Below are 17,121 nucleotides of genomic sequence, written 5' to 3'. Positions count from 1 at the left end.
ACTGAGTAAAATCCTGAAACTCCCTCCCTAACGAGGTGGGTATACCTACACCAGATATGTACCTTGCCACTGCTTCCGCAAGAGCAATCAGTGATGGGCAATAAATGTTAATGACGCTCACACGTAAAAATCTACTTCTTTGAAAAAGCTCTTAGCCATCAGCCATGTTGTCCATATCTACCTTATCCAGTAATTTTTCTTTATACTGCTCCTATGAAGCACTTAGAAATAAGTGCTTTATTATGTCATAGGCACTATACAAATACAAATATTTGTTGCTGATAACAGCATTCCACTAAACAGCAATCACCAGCTTCAAAAAAACTGCTGCAACATCCAGCAATGACTATGGGCTGTGAAACATAGAGTAGGGAAAATATGATTGCAATTAAATGTACTGGGAACACATTTACTACATGAACTTCTAACGGTGATCACTCATTGATGCAACAGTGCAGTGATGCAATGAAGTGCAGCTCTCCTTGTTAGAGAGAGGTTAAGTGAAAGCAACAGAGCAAAGGCAAACACCTTTCCATAGTTCAGTTAATGGAACCCACCATGCTCACCTTGCAATCTCACAACTACTGGAATCTTCAAATCCAAGTTCTCCACAGCCAGAATAATACCTTTAGCAATTACATCGCAGCGCATGATGCCACCAAATATATTTACCAGAACAGCAAGTACCTAGAGAAAGAAGGGTCCATTTTAAAGTAACAATATAACTGCCTAGGTAAAGAGCAAAATCAGTGTAATTAAATCAAAAGTACTTCCTTATTTACTTATCAATAAGATCAATTACACTGCATGAATTGGCAATGCCTTCCAGCACTAAGGTTTGTCTTCTTGTATATAGCATATCAGAAATAAGGGCATTTCCATCCCAGAAGGGCATATTCTCTTACTGGAAGCACAAAACTATACAACTACCTCCAGAAGAGATAATGGGAACTGCAGATGCTGGAGAATCCAAGATAATAAAATGTGAGGCTGGATGAACACAGCAGGCCCAGCAGCATCTCAGGAGCACAAAAGCTGACGTTTCGGGTCTAGACCCTTCATCAGAGAGGGGGATGGGGTGAGGGTTCTGGAATAAATAGGGAGAGAGGGGGAGGCGGACCGAAGATGGAGAGAAAAGAAGATAGGTGGAGAGGACAGTATAGGTGGGGAGGTAGGGAGGGGATAGGTCAGTCCAGGGAAGACAGGCAGGTCAAGGAGGTGGGATGAGGTTGGTAGGTAGGAAATGGAGGTGCGGCATGGGGTGGGAGGAAGGGATGGGTGAGAGGAAGAACAGGTTAGGGAGGCAGCGACAGGCTGGGCTGGTTTTGGGATGCAGTGGGGGGAGGGGACGAACTGGGCTGGTTCTGGGATGCGGTGGGGGAAGGGGAGATTTTGAAGCTGGTGAAGTCCACATTGATACCATTGGACTGACCTATCCCCTCCCTACCTCCCCACCTATACTCTCCTCTCCACCTATCTTGTTTTCTCTCCATCTTCGGTCCGCCTCCCCCCGCCTCCCTATTTATTTCAGAACCCTCACCCCATGCCCCTCTCTGATGAAGGGTCTAGGCCTGAAACGTCAGCTTTTGTGCTCCTCAGATGCTGCTTGGCCTGCTGTGTTCATCCAACTACCTCTATAAAATCAGTTGAAAATACAGGTGGGGATGACCTGATTGAGATTGTCTATTATTTGATTCTAGTTTACTAAATTTCAAGCTGTAGTTGCTATATTCATTTTGTCCGGATTATGGTTAAATAAATCATGTCTTTTTCCATGGTATTTAAACACTGCTGCTTGACCGAGTGTGTGTTTACGGCGTATCCTGTTTTAAATTCAGATTTATAGAACCTACTCATTGTAGGGAACTAATTGTCATTTCAATTAACATTAATACAAATAAATACAGAATAGTTTCTATAATGAGAGGCAATCCATAATGCCAAGTATAAACCCACAGGAAGTCAAAAACTTGGCCCATTTGTGTTATTGTCAAAACTGCCACTGGCCATTCAAGACAAAATAAAAGTTCTATGCTTTGAAGTAAATAGGGTCAATATGTGTCCATCACAACAAAGGGCTGTCCTTTACAGTTTTAAACTGAATGCATTACACAGAGATTAGTCATCTCGCCCAAATGATCTGTGCTGGAGTTTACTCATCATGTAACACTGTCTGATCCACTTTCATCTAACCCTAATAATTTCTTTCCATTATTTTCACCTCCCGTTGTTAACCAGCTTTCCTCAAAACCATCTGTGCGATTCATGTCAATGGCTACTCGTGGTAACAAGTTTCATACTTTAACTATTCTTTGGATAAACATGTTTCTCTCCCAAATTTCTTAATGGATTTGTTAGTGACCATCTTTATTTATGGATCCTAATTCTGGTTTCAAAAATGGAATCATCTCTGTACCTAGTCTATAAAATCCCTTCATACCTTTAAAGGTATCCAGTAACTGCTGTTTACTTACAAACACAAACTGTTTAAATTTCAAGGAAATAATTTATATTTTAAATCTTGTGAAGGGAAAGAAAACATGTGATACTAACATTCACATTAGGCATGTCTCATCAAATCCAACTAACAGTGTGAGAAGCACCACCCTGAATGAGTGACTGATTATTTTCACAAAATTGGGATCAAAAATATGTCTACCTATGAAGTATAAGTGTATTTCCTGAAACTGCTTATCCTACAGTACCATTGCATTGCTATTAACTATGAAATATAAAATATTGAGGTGTTTGGTCTGTTGAATTCTTAAAAGGAATGCACATGGGAACCCTGATCATCTCCCTTACTGCTGGGGATTTCTGTCTTCTTCAAATACTTGACTATTGAAGCTGCAGAAAAGGTGAAAGGTCCATTACCTACAACAAAGTAAAAGGTAGGAAGCATTTATTGAAACCACACATAGCAGAATTCATCCAGGGAAAAAGTAGAAACCAATGGAAATTATAAATATCATCTCAGACCGTGAGCATTGTCTGGGGAAATCCGCCAGAAGAATCTATAAGCTACAAAGATCAGGACTCATTCTGTAAAGCCATTAAGAGAACAAGAGTCATTTAATAAAGCCGCAGGCAGGAGATTCACTCAGTAAAGTAGTAAGGAATGAGGAATTTTTTTATTAAGGCTGTGTTTAGAAGGATTCATCTGGAGAAGCCACAAAAAAAAGAAAAAAAATCAGCTATTTCACTTGAAGGTAGGAATCCTCCACTTTACATGCAGAGCACAAGAATCATTTTTGGTTGCAAAAAGCATGGTTAAAGCTTTCAGTATACTGTAACAGCATTGTTATCAGGCAGAATTAAGAGCCTTCAAAGAAAGAAAAATAAATATTTGGAAGAGATAGCAACAGTAGTAATATTACCAGGAAGATTCAGTTTCAGAAATAGGCCAAATAAACGTTGAATAGGACATTTAGAGAAAGCATTTCTCAAGGTACAGAATTGCATCAAAACTGATATTAAATCAGAATCACAAGTAAAAACAGAGATAATGGGGACTGCCGATGCTGGAGAGTCCAAGATAATAAAGTGTGAAGCTGGATGAACACAGCAGGCCAAGCAGCATCTCAGGAGCACAAAAGCTGACGTTTCGGGCCTAGACCCTGATGAAGCTTTTGTGCTCCTGAGATGCTGCTTGGCCTGCTGTGTTCATCCAGCTTCACACTTTGTTATCACAAGTAAAAACAGATCATTTTGATGAACTCTGTTAGCCTTTGCAAAATACCTTAAATGTCAGAATAAACAAAATTCTTGAAAGACTAAGATTTAATAGAAGTGTTCAGCATCCAGGGGAATCCAAGGATGATTTCATTTATGATCTCTAAGATTGGTAGAAAAATGTGATTTATGGAGATTTAAAGTCAGAGTTTTTAACACATTAAAATTGTTCTTGGAATTGTTAAAAAATTTTTTAAAGGTTGTAAGGTCTCCAGTCTCCACTGCCTTCCCGAGCAGTGCATTCCAGGTTCCCACCACTCACTGAATGTGGAAGGTTTTTCCCAAATCCTCTCCGAATCTCTTGCCCATTATCCTAAAACTATGCCCTCTCATTACTGATCACCCAAACAAGGGGACGAGCTTCTCTCTATTCATCTTGTCCATACCCCTCATTAGCTTTCAGTCATGTCCGCCCTCAGTCTTCTCTGCTTCAAAGAAAACAATTGAAGCCTATCAAGTCTCTTCTTTTAGCTCAATTTCTCTATCCCAGGCAACATCTTGGCGAACCTCCTCTGTGCTCCCGCTAGTGCTATCACATCCTTCCTGTAGTGAGGCAACCAGAACTGTACGCAGTACTCCAGTCTTGGCCTGAACAATGCTCTTCACAACTCCAACATTACCTCCTAGCTTCCATTCTACACCACGACTGATGAAAGTAAGTGTCCTATATGCCTTCTTAATTACCCTAACCACATGCTCTGCCGACACAGGGATCTGTGAATAATTACCCCAAGAACCCTCTGTTCCTCTAAGTTCCTCCCAGTGTCCTGTCATTCATTAAATACTCCCTCATTTCGTTTCTCCTTCCAAAGCGCATCACTGCACACTCATCAGGGTTAAATACCATCTGCCATGAGTCGAGCCATCTGACCAATACATCTATATTTTCTTGTAATATATAGCCATCCTTTTTGTTTTTAACCATTCTGTCAAACTTGGTGTCATCTGTAGATTTGCTTATCATTCCCCTCACATTTTCGTGTATATCATTTATGTATATATCAGGAAGAGTCCTAGTATTGATCTTTGTCGTACACTGCAGGACACCAGCCTCCAATCAGTCAAACAACTTTCCACCATTATCCTTTCTTATTAAGTTTCCCTCAATTCCATGTGCTTTAATCTTCTCGATCTGCCACACGGGACCTTGTCAAAAGTTTTGCTAAAATCCATATAAACTACATCAACTGAATTTCCCTCATCCACACACTTGACCACACTTCCAGAAAATTCTAACGAAGTTGTTAGACATGACCTCCCACTGACGAAGCCATGCTGACTTTTCCTAATTGACCCATGCCTTTTCAAATGGGTATTAATTTGCTCTTTTGGAATTTTCTCCAATAGTTTCCCTACTTCTGATGTGAGACTCACCAGTCTGTAATCTCTGGTTCATCTCCAGCATTCCCCTTAAATTGGAACCACATTAGCTGTCCTCCAATACTCTGGCACTTCCCTTGTGGCCAGAGAGGAATTAAAAATTTGTTATCAGAGCCCCTGCAATTTCCTGCCTTGCCTCCCACAGCATCCTAGGATGCAATTAATCTATACCAGGGAATTGGTCTGTTTTAAGCCCATCAGGCCTCCCATTTCCTATATGGAACTTTGCAAATTCCTCACAGTTCCTTTTTCTGAATTCTATACCTATATTCTCCTTTTCCAAAGTAAAGACCAAAGAGGAGAATCCATTCTTTCCAATATCCTGCAGCTTCACACAGAAGTTGCACCCTTTGATCCCTAATGGACCCTACTGTTTCCCTGGTTAACCTCTTCCATTTAACGTATTTACAAAATATCTTAGAATTCTCTCTAATACTGCTTGCAAGTCCTTTTTCATTCCCCCTTTTTGCTCTTCTAGGTGCTTTCTTTAAGTTCCCGCCTGCACTTTTAGTATTCCTCTAGGGCTGTAGCTGAATTGCTTCCTTTAGACTCACTAAAACCCCTACACCTTTTCTTTATCCAGTCCTGAATTGTTCTGGATATCTCTGAACTAATTGGTCTTATATTTCCCTCTAAAGGGTACATATCGGAACTGTACTCTCCCCAGCCCCTTTGACTGCCCCCCACTGCTCTGCTGTAGACTTGCCCGCAAGGAGCTCTTCCCAGTCTACTGTGGCCAGATCCTGCTTTATTTGAATAAAATCTGCTTTCCCTCAGAGCAAGGCTGTCTTTTGCAGGTCATCTTTATCCTTGTCCAGAACAAATTAGAACCATACTGTGCTGTATTCAGTACTGCCTAAATGCTGCCCCACCACCACATCAAACATTTGTCCGGCTTCTTTCTCTAGGACCAGATCCAGAACTGTGCCATCCCTTGTTGGTCTTCAATGTATTAATAATAAAACCTCCCCAGCTCCATGTCAAGAAATCCATGCCATCTAAACCATTAATACAATGACTTTCCCAATTTATGTTGGGAAAGTTGAAATCCCCTAATTACCTCATTATTACTCTTACACACCTCTATGAACTGTTTACTTACTTGCTCCTCTATTTCCTGCTGACTCTTTGGGGACCAATACATTCACTCCCAAAAATGTAGCTGCCCCTTTAACATTCCTAATTTCTCCCAACAGCCTCGTTTGAGGACCCTTCCAAGATAACATCTCTCTTTATTACAGTGATTGACTCCTTAATTAATAGTGCTACATAACCACCCTCCTCTGTCTTGCCCAAAGATTCTACAGCCTGGAATGCTGAGTTGACAGTCCAGCTCTTCCCTCAACCATGTTTCTGTGATGGCAGCACTATCATATTTCCATGTATCAATCCATGCCATTAATTCATCAGTCTTGCCTGTTATACTCCTGGTTTTATAATAAAAACCATCCAGCCTTGCCTTACTCTCATGACACCCAACAAAGCTGAACTAAGCGTGACTTACTTCCTTTGCTGTCACATGATGTGTCTCTGTTCATTGATATTCTATGTTCCCTCCTCCTGCCAGATTCTGACCTGGATTTCTGACAAGATATTTGTAATTTGAGCATCTTACTAATTTTAACCTTGACACAGTAATGAGTGTCACTATATTGTCAAATAGAGTGTACCACGGTTGGAAAAACTCTTTATGGCCTTGTGTTTCAAAACATAGCTTGCATTAAGCACTTTCTTTGTTTATGGGTGATAAAATGTCATATAATTAGAGGTGTACCTATTAATTCTTCCCATACATTGCTAATTTATTAATATTAGGAGATGATCAAGTGGAACTCTTTATTTTTGTTGAATGGATTATTCCATTTATGATTCATTCCTTTTGAAAAGAAGGTCTGACTTATCTTGCCTGATACTCCTTTTCCATTTTTGGAAAATCCAGTTCCATCTGTTCCCTCAGTCCTGAAGCACAGTATGATATCTGTTTGAATAATTGTTTTTGATGTCTCAGAAGAGCCCCGTTATCCTAATACATTATTCAAATATAGTTAGGATATTACTTATTTTATATAACCAAATGAAGAACATAAAGATTCAAAACATTTTAATAGGAACAGGTCATTAAAATCTATAGGTAATGGCAAGATTAAAGGAATAGAATCAGATTTATTGATATATCCATAGCATGATTGAATATGACAAAAGGTCACGTGCGCCTCAACTACAATTTTGCAATAAATTTAACCTAACTACCAATAACTGATTACCTACATTAAATAGACTCCTATGACCTAAATGCAGAATTCAACAAAAATAAGATAAGAATAGCCATGAAATACTGAATTAAAATGGTAAATTAACAGATTTTTCTATTTTCACTTTTTTGAGGTGGACGTAAAGAGTGACTTTTTTTAAGGAAAATAAAGAATTTCAATGAAGTACTATTCACACTAAGAACTCAAGTCCAGTACATAATCTGTAAATCAGGTGAAATATTGTATTACAAATGAAATAGTGTTACACACTTTTTTTGAGTCTGCTGCCAAGTTAGAGCTATGCAATTATGGTCTGTCTTCTTGCAGGGCATAAAACCTAACACTAAACACTGCCCAGAATCAATCAGTTCAATTACTGTTTGTTGACGAAGAATTAACGTCTGTCATCTCCATGCGCTTTCAAATGCCTGAAGATCGGCAGGTGCTAAAGAATTTTAGGTGGTCTGTTGTTTAAAACAGAACTGCTGCTGGTGCGTCTGCTTTGAACGTAATCTACAACTAAATAAAATACATTATAAGCATTTTACCTCTGCGCCTCAACGGTGCAAGCTAATTTCACTGTACTTCATGATGAGGCGTTTTGGTTCCATTCACATGGAACATAAGAACCTAGGAACACGAAGAAGCAATTCAGCCCCTTGTGCCGGCTCCGCAATTCGATAAGATCATGTCTGATCTTATCTCACCTCAACTCTACTTTACTGCCTGCTCTACCGCAGGGACCATTCCCTCCGGGACACTCTGGTTCACACTTCCTCAACCCCCAACAGCACCCCACAGCCCCAAGGCACTTTTCCCTACAATTGCCAAAGGTGTAACACCTGCCCATTCACCTCTGCCCTCACTAGTATCCAAAGGTTCAAACATACTTTCCAGGTGAAGCAGCACTTTATCTGCACTTCCCATAATCTGGTCTAATGCATTTGCTGCTCACAATGTGGTCTCCTCTACATTTGCGAAACAAAGCGTAGATTGGTTGACATCTATGTTTTGCCTGCAAAAAAAGATCCTGAGCTTCAAGTTGCCTGCCACTAACACACCACCCTGTTCCCTGGCCAATATCTCTGTCTCAGGCTTGCTTCAGTGTTCCAGTGAAGCTCAGCACAAGCTGGAAGAACAACACCTCGTTTTCCGCTTGGGGATCCAGCAGCCCTCCGGACTCAATATCGAGTTCAATAGCTTTAGGGCATGAACTCTCCCATGTCCTAACCCTTTGCCTGCAGACCAAACCTTGTTATCACATAGTCTATTGTTAGCCGCTAACAGTCTCCATTCACAGCTATTCATGCTCCTAGCCAGATCATTATCCACTCCCTTGTCTGTCCAACTGTTCTTCTTCTCTCTTTGGGGTCTGTGCGCATCAAATATTTACTCCTTGCTGCCTGCCCCCATCCTATTTTCTACATATAAACTGACATTTTCCTAGCTACCATCATTTGAGGAGCAGTCACTGGATCTGAAACGTTAACTCTGATTTTTCTTCAAAGATGTTGCCAGACCTGCTGAGCTTTTCCAGCAACTTCTGTATTTGGTCTCCATAAACCTTCAAATTATTAAAGATCTGTCCAAGCCTTCCTTAAATTTACTCAGTGTACCAGCATCCACAGCACTCTGCTATAGTGAAATTCATAGATTCAGTACCTTTCCAGAGGTGTAAATCCTCCTTATCTCTGATTTAAATCTGATATGCCTTATCCTCAAGTTATAACCTTTAGGATTTCCCCTCAAGTAGCTGTTCCAGTCTACTTTGGCCAGATCCTGCCTTTAACAATATCTGCCTACACCCTCCAATCCAAAACCCCTCTTTGCGGATCATTTTCCTTTTTCATAACAAACTTAAAAAGTACAGCATTGTGGTCACTATCACTAAAATGCTCTCCCATTGCCCTCAACAACTGTCCAGCCTCACTCCCCAAATTCAGTTCAGCACTGCACCAATCTTTGTAGGTCCATCTACATGCATTCAAAACAGAACTGCAGAGTGTACAGGACCAATTTATTCAGGGTGAAATGGAGAAGCAACAAGACCAGAGAAGCCTGGATGTCTAGGAACATTCAGAACTCGATAAAAAGGAAAAGAAATGTGTATAATGGATACAAAAGGAGCAAATCAATACAGGCCACAGTGGAGGACAGAATGTGCATGGGGGAGTTAAGAAAGCAATGAGAAGAGTAAAGAGGGGCATGAAAAAGCACCAGCAGACAAGATTCGGGAGATTTGCAAGATATTCTACAAGCATATCAAGGAGAAAAGAAATAACCAGGGAAAGAGCTGGGACCATTAGGGACCAAAGGGGAAATCTGGGTATAGAGCCAGAGGACACTGGTGAAGTGTCAAACAAGTATTTCACATCTATCTTCACGCAGGAGGAGGATGATTAAAGTAAAGGAATCAGGAAACTGGGCTGTGAGGTTCTTCAGCATACTGTTCTAAGGGGTGAGGAGGGTACTGAGGTTTTGGCTTAATTGTGGACAAATACCCAGGTCCACATCAGCTGTATCCCCAGGTGCTGTGGGAGACTAGGGAGATATTACCAGGGCCCTGATTCAAATATTTAATTTCTCTCTAGTCACAAATTTGATGGCAGAGGACTGGAGGACAGCTAACATGTCTGAACTTATCAAGAAGGGTGGTAGAGATAAAACTTACAGAGCAGCAAGTCTCACATCAGTGCTAAGGAAACTATTGAAGAAATCTCCATTCAGTGAGGCAACATTTGATCAGGATTAGTCAGAATAGCTTTGGTTGATGCCATGCCTAACAAATATGGTTGAATTTTTTGAGGCAGTGATGGCACATGTAAATGCTGGTACTGCAGTTGTGGTCATTTATATGGATTTCAACGAGGCCTCTGACAAGGTCACACGTCAGAGACCGGTAAAGAAGTCAAAATCGCTTGGGATCCAGGATGACCTGGCAAGTTGGATCCAAAATTAGTTTAATGGCTGGGGCCAGATGATGGTAGTAGAAGGCTGTTTGTGTGACTGGAGGTCAGTGTCCAGTAGCACACCACAGGGATCAACGCTGGTCCCTTATTGTTTGCGCTAAATATAAACAATGTAGTTGGGACTGTAGGGGGGCACAATAAATAAGTTTGTGGTGATGCGAAGATTGGCCTTGTGGTTGACAGTGACGAAGAAGGTCTTAGGCTACAGGGAATATAAAAAGATTGGTCAGCTGGGCAGATTAGTGACAGATGGAATTTAACCGGGATAAATATGAGGTGATTCACTTTGGAAGAAGTAACATGACAAGGGAGAACTCAATCAATGATAGGACACTAGGAAGCTTAGAAGAACAGAGGGATCTTGGGGTGCTTGTCAACAAATCCCTGAAAGTGGCAGGGCAGGTTAGTAGGGTAATTAAAACAATATACAGGACATTTGCCTTCATCATAGATTATTACAGCAGGAAGCTTATGATGCAGCTGTATAGAACTTTGATTAAGACAGCTGGAGTACTGTACGCAGTTCTGGTCACCACACTGTAGGAAGGATGTGTTTGCACCGGAGGGGGTGCAGATGAGCAATGTCGCGATGTTGCCTTAGAAACAGCAGTTTAGCAATGAAGACAGGCTGGATAAGCCCAGGTTGTTTTCTTTGGGGCAGAGAAGGTCGAGAAGTGAGTTGAAGAGATACATAGGATTATGACAGGCCATGGACTGGGTGGTTAAGAAGCAGATGAAGAGTAAATAACAAAGGGGCACACTTTTAAGTTGAAAGGCAGGAGATAATAGGGTATTTGAGGACATTTCTCCACACAGAGGGTGCGGGTTCTAGAAGGCGCTGCCCGAGAAAAACCTCAAAATCTTGGACCAGCACTCGAAATGTCGTAACACTCGACGGCTTTGGGTCAAGTGCTGGAAAGAGGGGCTATTGTAGATTTAAACTGCTTGATGCGGAAAGTCTAGTTTTGAGGCAGTGATGGCACGTGTAAATGCTGGTACTGCAGTTGCGGTCATTTATACGGATTTCAACGAGGCCTCTGACAAGGTCACACGTCAGAGACCGGTAAAGAAGTCAAAATCGCTTGGGATCCAGGATATCCTGGCAAGTTGGATCCAAAATTGATTTAATGGCTGGAGCCAGATGATGGTGGTAGAATGCTGTTTGTGTGACTGGAGGTCAGTGTCCAGTAGTTTTGTAATACTTAATTCCATGTTCTGGAGTTTAGAAGCACAAGAAGCATTTTTAAAAAAACTTACAGCGATCAACACAATGGATGCAGGACACATATCTGCCTTACTGGGAAACAGGAGGCACAGTCTCAGTGACAATAAAGTGTAGAGTGGATGAAGGCAGCAGGCCAAGCAGCATCTTAGGAGCCTAGACCATTCATCAGAAAAGGGGGATGGGGAGAGGGTTCTGAAATAAATAGGGAGAGAAGGGGAGGCGGATCAAAGATGGATAGAGGAGATAGGTGGAGAGGAGACAGACAAGTTAGAGAGACGGGGACGGAGCCAGTAGAGGTGAGTGTAGGTGGGGGAGGGGGGGGGGAAGGGAGAGGATAGGTCAGTCTGGGGAGGATGGACAGGTCAAGGAGGCGGGATGAGATTAGTGGAAAGAAAATGGGGGTGCGGCTTGAGGTGGGAGGAGGGGATAGGTGAGAGGAAGAACAGGTTAGGGAGGCAGGGACGAGCTGGGCTGGTTTTGGGATGCAGTAGGGAGAGGGGAGATTTTGAAGCTTGTGAAATCCACATTGATACCATTGGGCTGCAGGGTTCCCAAGCGTAATGACAGTTGCTGTTCCTGCAACCTTTGGCTGGCATCGTTATGGCACTGTAGGAGGCCCAGGATGGACATGTCGTCAATGGAATGGGAGGGGGAGTTGAAATGGTTTGTAACTGGGAGGTGCAGATGTGAATTGCGAACCGAGCGTAGGTGGTCTGCAAAGCAGTCCCCAAGCCTCCACTTGGTTTCCCCAATGTACAGGAGGCCACAACGGGTACGGCAGATGCAGTATACCACATTGGCAGATGTGCAGGTGAACATCTGCTTGATGTGGAAAGTCATCTTGGGGCCTGGGGTGGGGGTGAGGGAGGTGATGTGGGGGCAGGTGTAGCACTTCCTGCGGTTGCAGAGGCAAGTGCTGGGTGTGGTGGGGCTGGAGGAGAGTGTGGAGCAGACAAGGGAGTCACAGAGAGAGTATTTCCTCCAGAAAGCAGACAAAGGTGGGGAGGGAAAAATGTCTTTGGTGGTGGGGACGGATTGCAGATGGCAGAAGTGTCGGAGGATGATGCCTTGCATCCAGAGGTTGGTGGGGTGGTATGTGAGGATATGGGGGATTTTCTTTTGACGGTTATTGTGGGGACTGGGTGTGAGGGATGAGTTGCGGGAAATGTGGAAGACGTGGTCGAGGGCGTTCTAGACCACTGCGGGAGGACGTTGTGGTCCTTGAAAAATGAGGACATCTGAGATATACGGGAGCGGAATGCCTCATCCTGGGAGATGTGGCGGAGGTGAAGGAATTGGGATTACGGGATAGCAGTCTCAGTATAAGGGGTAGGCCATTTTAGGATTGGGAAAAGGAGAAATTTCTTCACTGACGGTGGTGAATCTTTGGAAAATCACAATCTTCTGGAACTGAGAATATGTTCAACATCGAGATTGATAGATTTCTATATTAAAAATATTAAGGGATAGTGTTGCAAAGTTGTGTTCAAGCAGAGAATCAGTCAAGATCTCACTGAAATGCACAGCAGGTTCAATGGGCATTGTAGTCTACTCCTATTGTTATAATCCTATTTGTTATGTTATTATGAAAAAGTTTGATTTGAATTTGAGACACAGGTACAAAATGATCATTGCTGTGGACTGAAAGTCATAATCGCAGTTCGTTAGTAAAAGAATATGGTGTAATGTAGGCAGCCGTACCAAAATTTACAACGAACATCGGGATTCTGTTTTGAAAAGGGGCAGAAAGGGAGATTGAAAAGTGACATGAAATACATTGGGCCAGAAGTCTTTTCTGTATTTACATCATATCTCTTCAGAGGTATTTGTAGTAAACAGGCATGGAGCAGTTTTCTCAAATAAAAGACAGATAGAGACATTGCTGAGAAAATCCAAACATCAAGGCCCAGTAAAGCACCTCTGAACTTTGGTAACTGTTGTACAATGAAGAAACCTGGCACCTAATTTGGCAAAGCAAGATTCCACAAACAATAAAATATAATTCCCTAAAATAAAACAAAGTACCATGGATGAAGATCTGAAACAAAAACAGAAACTGCTGGAGCAACTCAGCTGGTCTGGCAGCGTCAGTGGGAAGGAAGCAGGGTTAACATTTCAAGTCTAAAGAGACTTCATCAGAAGATAATGCCCTATCTGGTTTTGATGATGTTGGTTGAACTTTCGCTATTTGTATGTGCAAGGTTCGATGAGCAAAATTTAATATCACTCACCCCAAGACCTATGGAAAGATAAAAATGTAAGCATTCCTTTAGTCAGCAGTTAAAGAGGGTTTAACAATGTTCCATGTATGTATTTGTCAGGATATGGACAAAGCAATGCTTTCAGCAACAAGGAATTGGGATTAGGGGATAAATATTCCAACACTGAAAACAGATTCAACAAACAGGCATGTTTTTAAATATTTATTGAAAATTTCACCCTGCATACAAATGGCACCAATAGCAACAACTGCAGCAAAGAGTTTCTGAGGTGTATTTAATTTGGTGGAGATATTGCTGGAAGAATTAGAGTAACAGAATAGTGGGCAAAAAAAAGCCTGTTTGATTGATGCATATCTATTTAATCTCTTATCAGCTGCAGCTACTGCATGCTGGATGTCTGACGTTAGCTGCAGAATCAAACTTGTGACCCTGCCTAAAATGCGAGGGGATGGGTTGCAGAAGGTTATGCGAAATCCAACACAGATTGATCCTGCATTCCTATTAACATGGGTTAAAAATGGCTCTTGACACCTTTCTGCTCTCTGGTACTGAATGCTTACATATAATGGATAAAGCTCACAAGAATGTCTTCATCCTCACTTATTTTTGTACAATCCAGAGAATTGCAACATTGGCATTCTCTCTCTCTTTCTTTGTACAAAAAAGGAGTTGCAATGAACATGCAACTCAATAAAAACTGAAACTTCCATTCACAGAAAGACCAGGTTGTATTCAACACTAATTGCTCAGAGAATTCAGCCTTTTCTAATTAATAAAGTTGAAAGCCAAGTAGACTTTTACAATGAACAAACTTATAGCAGAAAGCACACGGCTTACTATGGCCTACCACCCACATTTTGACACTTGTTAAATTGCAGACTTCACAACACATCCCATGGATGTTCCTGGGTGCTGCACTTTACTTAGATCAACCTGTAAATTGTTACAAAGCAGTTTGACATTACTAATATTCCAGATTTCAGAAGGGAATGGGATACGTGTATGAAATGAATCTCATACATCTATGAGCATTGGCAGTTTGGGTTACACAGGCACCCTGTCCAATCTTGTTTGCTCAGTGACTTGTGTACTGGAAAAGTGCATGAAAAAAATAGAACTACTTAGATGGCTAAAGGAATGGAAGAGCAATTAGAATCACAATTCAACACCACTCACATTTCTGTTTGAGGTTATAAGTTTAAAGGCTTCTTTTACTTGATGGGTTGTTGCTCCACCACCTACATCCAGAAAGTTGGCAGGGTTTCCTCCATGAAGCTTTATGATATCCATTGTAGCCATAGCTAGCCCTGCACCATTGACTGAAAAATAAAACACCCACCAGTAATACGGCTAAGACTTATAATAAATCAAAATAAGCTTGTAAATTAGCAAGAAACAAAATTAGATTGTAAAAGTTTCTACAGATTTTTTAAAAAATTAATTCATGAGATGTGGGCTTTATTGTTTGGGTCAGGACTTGTAACCCATTCCTGGTTGCTCCTGACAAGGTGGGAGCAAGCTGCTCTTGAACTGCTGCAGTTTTTCTGATGTAGGTCCACGACCACTAATACTACTAACACTATTACTGGAGGAAAGGAGATCTATTTCCAGGTCAGAATGGTGAATATCTTGGAGAGCAATTTGCAACTGGTGGTGTTCCCATATCTTACCGCCCTTGTCCTTCCAGATGGTCACGGTTGTGGATTTGAAAGATGCTATCTGAGGAGCATGGAAATGTTACAATGCAACTTGTACAACCATGCGATTAGAAATGGATGAGCAGTGCTAACCGAGCCAGAGAAGCCCACACCCAATGAATATGTAAAAAAACATTAACAAAGACAAATATGGTTCTATTACGGGCAGAGACAGGATACTTTATAATAAAAAACAAAGAAATGGCAGACAAGCTAAATAAGTAATGTGTCTCTGTCTTCAGAGGGAAACACAAGAATCCGCTGTATATAATTCAGATCAAGGGGACTGGAAGATTGTGGAACTTAAAGAAATTAGTAAAAAAGAAAGTCATATTGGAGAAGTTATCAGGACTGGAAGTTGATATATCCCAAGGACTAGAGATATTCACATTAGAGTATTGAAAGAGATGGCTATACAGACAGTAGGTGGATTAGTGATTATCTTTCAAAATTCTATTAATTTGCATCAGTGCCTATATTGTTTAAGAACAGGAAAGGAGAAAAAGAGGGACAACAGACTTGTTAGACTGATGTTGATAATAGAGAAAATCCAGAAGCTATTATAAAGGACGTGATTCCAGGATATTTAGAAAGTGTTTTCTGAGTTAGACAAAGTCAATATGGATTTGTGAAAGATAAATAATGTTTAACAAACCCACAAGAGTTATTTAGATGTTACTGGAGAATTGTTAAAGAGGAAGCTAGTGGACATCATATATTTGGATTTTTGCGAGGTTTTCGATAAACTCGCATACAGAGGTTAGTGAAAAAAATGAAAGTGTGTGGGATCGGGGGTAACATACTAACATGATTTTAAGGATTGATTAACAAGGCTGACTCAGAGATTAGGGAAAAATTGGTCATTCTTGGGCTGACATGCTGTGCTGCAAGGTTCAGTGCTTGGAACCCAGTTGTTCAAAATCTACATCAAAAATTTGTATATGGGTGCAAACTGTAACATTTAAGTTTGGCAGATGATACAAAACTTAGTGGAAATGTGAACTGTGAAGAGGATAGGGCTTCAAGGGATTTTAGACAGGCTGAATAAGTGGTCAAGAAAATGGCAGATGAAATATAATGCGAATAAGTGTAGGTTATTGTGGAAGGAGTGAAGGTGCAGAGTAGTCTAAAATGATGAGACCACCCATGGGGTATTGTGTGCAGTTCTAATCACCTTGCCTAAAATAAAATCTATTTGCTATAGAGGGTGTGCAATGAAGGTTCACTAGACAGATTCCTGAGATTGTGGAATAGGGCCTATATTATTGAGTTTAGAAGAATGAAAGGAGATGACATAGAAAGCTACAAATTTTTTAAAGGGTGGGCAAAGTAAACGCAGAAAGGAGCTTTCACCTGTCTAAACCAAGGTGCACAGTTTCAGCATAAAAGGCAAACCATTCAGGACTGAGATGAGGACGAACCACCTCAGTCACAATTTTGTACCTCAGCTGTGGAAGCTCAGTCACTAAGTAAGTTTGAAACAGTGATTGAAAAATTTTTAGTTACTAGTGACATCAAGAGATGTGGGGATAATGCCGGAATATGGCATTGAGGTCAATGATCAGCCATGATCTAGAATTGTGGGTTAGGGTCTCAAGGAGCTAAATGACCTACTCCAGCTCTTCAAGCTTCCAGTGGTATTAA

The 17,121-nt window shown here is 41.2% G+C and overlaps 1 protein-coding gene across 1 annotated transcript in view; it reads right to left on the bottom strand.

Moving 5' to 3' along the window:
* LOC125457151 (succinate--CoA ligase [ADP-forming] subunit beta, mitochondrial-like) overlaps positions 1-17,121 on the bottom strand; it is an 81,564-nt gene that overhangs the window by 12,941 nt on the left and 51,502 nt on the right. The window contains exons 8-9 of the mRNA XM_059650431.1: positions 14,957-15,099; positions 567-687 (exon numbers count right to left, since the gene is read on the bottom strand). Coding sequence (XP_059506414.1) covers positions 567-687; positions 14,957-15,099 — 264 coding nt within the window. The remainder of the gene's footprint in view (positions 1-566; positions 688-14,956; positions 15,100-17,121) is intronic.

Source organism: Stegostoma tigrinum, chromosome 12 (assembly GCF_030684315.1).
Source record: "Stegostoma tigrinum isolate sSteTig4 chromosome 12, sSteTig4.hap1, whole genome shotgun sequence".
In the NCBI taxonomy this organism is placed as follows: domain Eukaryota; kingdom Metazoa; phylum Chordata; class Chondrichthyes; order Orectolobiformes; family Stegostomatidae; genus Stegostoma; species Stegostoma tigrinum.
Note: the sequence above shows the minus strand (reverse complement) of the source record. Positions and strands in the feature narration are given on the sequence as shown.